The 9,699-nt window shown below is 32.7% G+C and overlaps 1 protein-coding gene across 11 annotated transcripts in view; it reads right to left on the bottom strand.

Moving 5' to 3' along the window:
- Window positions 1-2,944: 2,944 nt before the first annotated feature.
- Window positions 2,945-9,699, bottom strand: part of LOC107446947 (protein still life, isoform SIF type 1) — a 249,448-nt gene continuing 242,693 nt past the window's right edge. For all 11 annotated transcript variants that reach the window (XM_071177065.1, XM_071177071.1, XM_071177067.1 and 8 more), the window contains 2 exons: window positions 7,490-7,677; window positions 2,945-5,980 (listed from right to left, as the gene is read on the bottom strand). In XM_071177065.1, the coding sequence (XP_071033166.1) occupies window positions 5,374-5,980; window positions 7,490-7,677 (795 nt within the window). In that variant the 3' untranslated portion in view covers window positions 2,945-5,373. The remainder of the gene's footprint in view (window positions 5,981-7,489; window positions 7,678-9,699) is intronic.

Genomic DNA, 9,699 nt, shown 5'->3' with positions numbered 1-9,699 from the left:
TAAAATTTTTTTTTCCAAGTGTTTCACGAATCTTAGAGGATGAAAGTAGCCAGTGAAAGTATTTTTTTCTTATTTTATAACCAGTGATAAGAACCGAGTCAATTTTGAGTTGACGGCTATCGATGTTTAACTCTGTAGCATTTTAATTTTGTACCCAAAGCAGAAGACAAGGGAACTCCTGGATTAAGTATTGCTACAAACTAGCTTACGCGGAAGAATTTTTGACGGAATTTATCAGCATTTGCTTTATATGGAGAGTCATTCCATGAAAACCTCCCACGTTTTGCTCGATGGCACGAATATTTTAATCGTTTATCACTAAGGATGTTTATTGTCAGCACTGTGGTCAGTGTAAGTAGGGAGCAGAATTCGCATTAACCAACCATCGCTTGAATTCGAACTTGGTTTAGCACATAGCGAGGCGAGCGCTCTATCTCTTAAGCCATCTCGGCTAAAGTGAAAGTTCTAGAATGATTTGGGAGTGGTTTAAAATTTGCAAGTGTATTTGATTTGGCAACAAAAAGTAGACGCGTCATCCGAGGCAGTAAAAAAAAAAAAAAATCACGAATGAGAACGCTATGAAGCGAACAATTTAAATAACTGTTCTTAAGGCTTGCCTATTGTCAACAAACAAATTTTAAAGCTAATTTACTCGTATTCACTAAAATGTCCCTTAGAGTCTTCATCCATTTTGCTCTTCAATTACATTCACTTTTAGATATATACATTATAATTTTCCTTCCTTTGTCGCTGATTGTGTAAAAATTTAAACTTTCGTTATGGATTCACAAACTTTTATATTCATTCATTAATTTCTGGGAGGTGGTAACTGGGTAACGTTATTGAAAGAGTGATATTAACAAGTAGATAAACATTTTCCCTTTGGAGTTTGCAATCAACACGTTTAAAATTTACAACGTCTTAAAGTTATTAGGAAAAAACTACAACCTCACGTTCTAAGCGCGAATAACGTATTTTTTACGCTTCTCGCATTAACGACGTGATTGATACAGTAAACTATTCAAAATAGATGTCCTACTTCAACACACGCGTTGATCACGTTCGAAATCGTCTTGAAAATTATTACGAGGCTTCTAGTAATTCTTTTGCTTTTAAAGAATTATTTACTCATTAAAGTAACTTTTGAATTTTCAAAGTAATTTTTTCGCATTTCCCCTTTGAAGTACACTTTAAGAAATCATGCATCAATTGTTTCATTTCATGTTCAACAGCAGGAGTAAAAAAGTATTCTGTGAAAAAAATAACTATTGTTATCGCACAAAAGTAGCTAATCAAGGATAAGATCCAGCTGGATCGATTATTTTGAAATGATTACTTTAACTGTTGATTCTTTAAAATTAAGAACAAGTGAAAAACGAGTGTTAAGATGTTACTACAACGAAGATTTTTTTCTGGATGACATTGAGTAAATTCGGTGTGATGTTCAAATTATAAGAAAAAACCCTAAATCATTATGCTTTATTTCTTATGTTACTAACTTAAAATTCATTTTCGGTACATTAGCAATGAAACTTATCAGTTATATTTGAGAAACATTTCCCGATGAAAGATAAACAAAAAGTTTTGATTCAAAAGTGGCCAAGTTCGAAAAAAAAAATCCAAATAAAAAATATTAAAGGAAAATAAAATATTCACTAAGTTCGGAACCAAAACTTTTTCTCGTTGAAAATTTATATACCAAGTAAAGTAAAGAGTAAGGAAGTAAAATGTCCAGTAGCTTTGGTTCAAAACTTACCAAGTCCAGGTTTCTCAATTTCAAAAATAATGAAGTAGTCAAGCCAAAAATGTTTTTAAAATTTTTTTTTTCATTTGTAAGAGATCCAAGTTGGAAAAATTTCCCATGCGCTAAAATGACACTTTTAAAATGATCACAATTTTGAACTTTCCAATTAAATTTAAATGTATAAAGTTTTTCTTTAAGTTATGAACAATAGACATTAATGTTTCACGTCCAAGCTCATTATGCAATAATCGCTGACATTACAAGGAGTGGATTTGTCTGTTTCCGAATTTAAATCTTACATACAATCACGTTTCGATGCGGAAATGACAGAAAGTGGACTTGGCCATCTTTGAATCCAAACCATGCAATAATATCTCAATATCATGCAATAATATTATCTCAATGTGGAACTGGCAAAAAGTGGATTTGGCCATCTTCGAATCGAAGCCCATCATACAATAATATTGTCACAATGCGAAACTGACAAAAAGTGGACTCGGCCGTTTTTGAATCTAAGCCTATCATACAAAAATATTGACTCAATGTGGACTTGGCCATTTTTGAATAGAAGCCCATTACACTACAATATTGTTTCAAATATGGAACTTTCATCAAGGGATTTGGTCATTTTTGAATCTAAGCATTTTTATAAAATGATATAAAAGGGGGAAAAATAGCGCTTCATTTAAAAAATGTGTTTGCTTTAAAAAAAAGAATGGAGGAACTGCTTCTTTTGCTACCAGTATAACAGTAATAACTTGGTATGTCGACGTCGTAATAGAAGATATAATAATAGTAGAGTGCAGAATAATGGTTAGATGAACCCCTAATAAAATGTATGGCAAGATAAAACAGAGCTGCACGCTATGAAAAAATGCTAAACTATATCTTTAAATAACTTCTTTTTTCCTCTATTTGTTCTTAAACATTGTAGAATAAATACATCGTAAACAACAACCGATCGTGTATTTTTTTTAAACGTTTCTTTTTCAATAGTTGAAGAATAGTTGCAGTTACTGGGAAAAAAGGGGGGCACTTATGCACTGCAAATTGAGCTCGGTGAAGACCTTTTTTAGTTTCTCATAAAGAACAATCTTTTCTGTGGTGCAGTTATTGTTAATATTTTTTTTTGTTTGCTTTGAAACTGTTTACAAATCACAGGCTTTATTTTTAATATACTAAACAACAATTCGTCTTCGATACCGTTAGTAAAGATTCATTTATTTATTTTGTTTATCAAACTCTTGACGGCTTGCACACAACCAATATTTGCTCTGTTGCTATCTTTTGATTTGATAGTCATTTGCGAAGTTATAACAACAGAAGTGACTTTCACATGCTCTCTCATCACATACACACTCGTCCCTCAATCGGCGGAAAAAAATCTTCTCACTAGTGAACACTACCTTTTTCTCAGTTCATTTTCTGAGGAGAGACAGGGCCTAATCTCTTGAAGTTCCGTAATATTTGTTTCTTCTTCTTTTTTGACCAGATCTCTTAAAAATTGCAATGTTTTCCTCACTAGACTTGTCCTTAAAGAAAACTGTTTGCCGGGGCTCTTAGTTTAAAGAAACTTAAGGTTTTTGATCTATCTTCAAAGGTATTTGTCTCTTTAAGTTTTTTAGATTTAAAATAGTGTTATACTCTGTTGTAAGTTAAGTTAAAAACCATTATCCCTATGGAGAGAGCGCCTGTTTGCATCTAAGTGAATGCTAAATGGATGCCAAGTTCCAACGAATATCAACATCGCCAATTCTTTAAACCACGTAGTACGGCGCTCTTTTTGCTTATAAGAAAAAATAGCACGGATTAAATTTCTGTCCGACGAGTTTAACTTTTAAAAGCTTTTATATTGTTTTGAAAGCAGAATTATATAATTTGAGAGCTGAAAAAAAAAGGAACAGTTGCGGATGATTTTTTAAACCGGTCTTTTCTTAACTTGCAACGGAGTATAGTTTCGTTTTGTCTTTAAAGGGACTGCTGTGGACTGTGTTTCTTGAAATGTGTTCATTTAAAACAACATTATCTTTTTGTTTTAGCTTGTCTTTAAAAACAGCTATTGGTTAGATCGTTTGAGGTTTGTTGACTCATAACGCTAAGTTTTCGTCCGATTCCAAACAAGTTTTTCTTTGACCTGTCTTTAGTCAGATCTTTTAACGTTTATAAATTCAATACTTGTTTCTGTTTTCTTAAGCTTATCTTTAAAGACAGTTATTAGTTTCTCTGAAAATCTTCATTTGTGTAAATTTAAAACAACATAAGACAGTTTTGCGCTTACTTTCTAAGATCACTGTTAGCCTCTCTAAGTATCTTATCTTTTGTAAATTTAAAGGAACGTTCGATATATTTTGGTTTGTCTTTAAAAACAGCTGTTAGTCTCTGAGTATTTCCCCTCGGAGAAATATAAAACAACATTCGATATTTTTTGGTTTAACACCAAAGACAGCTGTTGTCCGGGATTTCTCATGCATGTAAATTTAAAATACTGATTTTTTTGTTGTTGTTGCTTGCTTATAAAAACAGCAGTGGGTCGGATATTTTGAACTTTGTTAATTGAAAACAACAGTAATATATTTGTTTCTCCTTTAACACAAGTTTTTCTGTGGCATGTCATAAAATGTACGGCTAGTATTTTTTAATACTCCGTGGCGTGTATTATCTATGAATACTCCGATAGTTTTAATTATTTATTTCGGACAATATTGAAAGAAAGCTGTTGGTAGAATATTTTTAAACTTGTAAGTTTAAAATACCATAAGTTTCTTTTTTCATCTTGAAGGACAATTAATTACTGAATCCCTATAAGGCTGTTTATTTAAAACTCAGTTATTATTTTTTAAAATTTTTATTTCAGGGGTTGAAATTTGCTAGTTAAGAGCTTTCTGGCATTTTTCTTTTTGATTGTTTTTGAAAAAGAGTACGATCAGCAGAATAAGGAAACAAAAATACCCCCCCCCCCAAAGATTTTGGGTATCATGATTAATTACTGAGTACACATAGATTAGTCAGTCTTATTTCTTCAAAACCAATCTGATTTTCAGTCTTCTATTCATAAGAAAATAAATTGTATTTAAATATTAAAAATGTTTTAATGATATGAAAAATAGATTTAGTAATTACCAAAGTAATGATGATGTCCATTATTGCAATTAAAATTATTTGTAAGTTCAAAATAGCATTTTTTTAAAAAATGTTTCTTGCGGTCATTGTTAAATTTCCAAATGTTTGTTAAAAATTTTAAAGCTGCGTTTGGAGGAAAAAAAATCATATTTTCATAAAACTTTTCATTTCGAAGATACCATAGCGTTTGCGTGAGTTTTTCTTTTCCAATCTACGTCATTCATTTAATTTTGTATACTTAATAATGAATTCTTGAAGTTAATTTGTTTTTGTTTTAAGTAATTTAATTGAAAAATCACGTACAATAGAGCTCTTGCTAAAAGATTCTCATTTATAATCCTATGCAAAAATTTCCACATTCGTTTCGACATGGAAATCTTGGCACAAGTTGGGCTTAAACTCTTTTTTAAGCACGCTCTCTTTGTATGATCACTTCAAGAGGATTGGCCCTGTCTTTGAGTAGAGTTATAATTTAAATTCCTAATTATGCAAAGGCAGTGTGACCAACGTTAACATTCTAGAGGTGGCTTCGATAGCCCTGATGACGTACAATGGTCCTTCTTGTAGAGAGGTGCACTCCCATCATAATATTGCTGCTGACCTTTTGGAGGATGAGGAAGTGTAGCCGATTTGTCGTTCTCACCCCTAAGCTTCCAGACAGGCGATCCTCCCTTGTCATGAGCAGCCTGGATATAAACAAGCCCACCTTTACCCAGAGAATTAGAAGTTTTGCCAGGCAACCGGTGCAAATGGTCGGATTTATCCGATCGATCAGACCTGTCTGACCTTTCAGAAGCGTCCATGTCATCCATACCATCTGTTACAGTCTTGCTTCTGGTGTGAAAGTTCTGTTCAAGGTTGTCGTAAGTTTCGACTGTTACTTCTTGTTCCATGGCTCCCGCCGAATGACGCTGGACACTCTTTGGCCTTTTCTTGCCGCTCAGCGTCCTAGCCATCGTAGCACTGCCGGATTCTGGTCCAGAACGTCTGCCGCTCGAACGTTCGCCGGATTTGTCTTTTGAGACGGGCTTGTTAACAGGCACTGTCATGTTTCGCACACTCTCGCGGATGGTTTGCCGGATAGTGCGGAGGAAGGCATTTCGAAACTCACTTGTGCTGTAAAGGAAGACAAAAAATATCTAAATCACATCAATCAATCTATCTAAATCACTTAGAGTTAGTATTAGGAATGTTTTAGTCAAATTAGCATAATATTTGCAGTGGCAACTATTTAAAGCTTTCTAACTTATCCTGGTAGGGAGTGTATGTACACCCTTTTCTATGTTGCTCACAGCATCCGACTATAGGTCTGGTCTGCGTCAACTAATATTAATCGCAATCGCGTAACTCTTTCATTTCTCGGCAGGTGGTAGCACTGCATTACTTTGTCTCGTTCTATGATTAGTCTTGATTAAACAAATAAATCACATGGGTTTCAAATGACATCAAGGCTCAATCACGGTTATGCTGCCTCTCAAATACGTAAAACGTTAATGACTAACAATGAAAATAAACTCGTTCACTGGAAGCTTCTTAACTCACCTTGTTTGAAAGTATATACCCTTTTCAATGGAGCGTCCAGATAAAGACAGAAAGGTCTCCTGGTTCGATCTCAGCCGGAGCCAACGAACATGTTTCCTGCTCACTTCCACACATTTATTCAATGATGCAACTGTCCCGCAAAGAGGGCTGATCGTAAAGACACGGTTCCCAGTAGAACACCGAAGTCAAGCATCACTGGCTGCCGTCACTAAGCGGGTGGTGGACCATTTTGATCAGCCTGCTTAGGTACCGAGGGTGCGCGGTATCGGTCCTCGTTAAATAGTTCTACCTTAAAGCTCTCGACTTCGCGCTCAAGTCATCGGGCTACCAAAGCATGGTAGCCATCCCCTCTGCAGAGGATCTAAATTGCGATGGCATGTTTTCGGATCATCTTCAGAGATGCTTCCCAGACCGTCGCCAATAGCCTATTGTGAAGCTCTAGTGTGACGTAAATAAAGTATCTACCTACCAATAATACAATTAATCTATGCTTATTCAAGAATTTTCTTCTGACAGTCACGATTTTTGTTAATGGTATAAAATTATTATTATTTTTTAGTCATGATTTAATGTATAACATTTATTACACTTGTTTATCCCCATTTTGTATTTCGGATTATTTAATAAGCAAATATAACGCAAGCAAATAGCAAAACATAAAGTTTCAGAAAAATCAGCAGAAATATCTCGTAAAACATGATAAACGTATTTTTACATCCTTACCTGTAGAAAATCTAGAAATTGGTGAGGTTTAGCACTTACACGTAGCATACCGTATGTTCACATTTTTTTGTTCTGAATAGTGGAATTTTTTACTGAATAGTCTCAGCTTTCGGCCGAACTTGCGCAAAACGTACGTGCTTGAATGTTACAAGAAAAATCTCTCTGAAGTTTAGTAGCAAAATGCTTTTATATTGTTTCCGGCAGCACAATTCAAATGTTTTCATTAAATTTAAAATTTTTTTAGTTATTTCATGTTATGTGAAAATTATATTTTTTCGACTTTACATTCGCAAAAAAAGTCTTACATTAAAAGTATTTTTGTTAAAAAAGAAGAAAATAATTGGATATTGTGAGACCAACCTGTTAGAGAGTTGGTAAATCTTTTCTGATCTCCTCTGCATCTGGGATCTCAAATGTATGAGTTCCCAGAGGAAGTGGGAATCACCCTCCTTCACACAACCAGCTCGAACTTGCACCTCCGTTACGGGTATGAGCACCTGATAGCGGATGATTTCCACCTCCGTTGCACCCGTTTTACTCGAACCTCCCTGCAGAAGAAAAAAGAGATAGTGTTGGGTTTAGGGCATAAATTCCATAGCAAAATCTTATATTTATGAAGGATGATTGATATATAACTAACGAAACATATTCAACCATGAGTTATGAAACTTAAAGTAAGTTATGAAACTTAAAGTAAGTTATGAAACTTACTAAATACACAGTAAAATCTTGATGGATACTAAAAATCGAAAGTTCAGGTTTTCGAAAATCGTAATATTTTTAACATTCTAGTCAAAATAGTCAGTTCAATCGTTTCAATAGTTATAGAGAAATTGAATTTTGAAAAAGATATTTAAAACTGATTTTTCAGGAAGTATTGGAGAGATTTCGTTCAATTCTTGTATTTAATCATATAAAATTACATTCTTTAAAATGATGTAAATATTTGTATACCTTGCGATTTAAAAATTTATCGACTGTGATTAAAAAAATATTTATAAATAATACATCGCTAAAAATTATTTTTTTGAATGGAATTATCTTAGGATAAACGAATTTTATAATTGTGTGCAGAAATTTTTTAAATTCTCTTTAAAAGTTCTCGAGATGTAGCGAAATATGCAGGCAGTAATTAATTAATATTAGAAGTCAACTTTTCACACCATTAAAATTGAATACTAGTACTTGAAAATTCGATCCCTTAGATCAAAAGTTATCTGAGTAAATTTTTTTTTGCACACATTGTACATGATTTTGGTCCATTTCGAAACTTAAAACCACACGTTAAAGCTACGGTTTGCTAGAAATAAATTACTTTAAAAGTTTCTTTCTTTCTTTTCTATAATCGAAATAACAAATGCAAAATGGAATTCAGACTCTTTTCGTAATATCGAAAACTTCGATATTTCGAATTTCACCTAAATGAGAGTATGCTGTAATTATGATAAATGAGCTTTATTTTTGAATGAGGAATCAGTCCATTTTTTCACATTATTGAGATACATATAAGGGTTAGCGTATAAATGAATTTAAAACTATTTTCAAAGGTTAATTGATTTGGGTGGTACTTTAAATACTATAATGTGATTCAACTTTAGACTGCATTAACGATTTTTAAAATCGACTATTTTTTTGCTCACTTATTCCACTTTCAATAATAACATTTTATTAGAAATAAAAGCAAGTTAGTCCATATTTTTATACACATTGGCTTTTCATAAATATAATTTTTAATGTAAAAAATAATAATTAAACGTAGACAACGACTAATTAATTTTATTAATAATTATAATTTATGGTATTCATAACAAGTAGGTGCTAGTAAGACAGTAAACTCATAATATTGCTGTATTTTCCTTTTTTTTTTTATAGATCTAACCATGTTAAGCAGTGGTAATATAGTAATGTTGTTGATATTTTTTAATTTATTCTTCTTGAATTATTTCCTTTCATAACAACTATATTATTTGATTAATATGTACACACGCAATTAATGGGTATAGGAGACATAACTAAATAGTAGGACTTGCGTAAAAATACTAAACAAAAGTAGATAAATTATTTCGAAACATGATTGGCAAGTTCTCATTGTGCATGCACTTATTGGTGCAGTACTTATTCTTAGATAGAGTTGCTTAACGAGTGATTATTTCCACAACCTACAGTAACAAAAGAAAAGAGGTTTTTTGACTTAGGTTAAATCTACTTATCTCACTTTCAAAAACGTGTTTTTGCTCTAAATTTAACTTCCATTGAATGTATGATTATAAATATAAAAGCAAAATATCTTTCATCTTTATACATCTTTATTCATCTTTATTTATCTTTATCTATACATAATAATAAAAGCGGCTGTGTGTGTGTGTGTCTGTAATCACAATATATCGCCCCAGAAGCCTCGCCCAGGCTCGAAACTCGACACATAATTGTGTTTTGACATAATGAAGAAGTATTTTTTTTCTTTTTCAAAAATTTGGATTAGTTTTTTAGTTATCAGTCATTTTGTAAGAAAATCTATGCTTTTTCGTCTTCAAAGAGCCATATTCAAGAAACTATTAAAAAATGGGGAT

Source organism: Parasteatoda tepidariorum, chromosome 2 (assembly GCF_043381705.1).
Source record: "Parasteatoda tepidariorum isolate YZ-2023 chromosome 2, CAS_Ptep_4.0, whole genome shotgun sequence".
NCBI lineage: Eukaryota > Metazoa > Arthropoda > Arachnida > Araneae > Theridiidae > Parasteatoda > Parasteatoda tepidariorum.
This window is presented reverse-complemented; position numbering and strand designations above follow the sequence as displayed.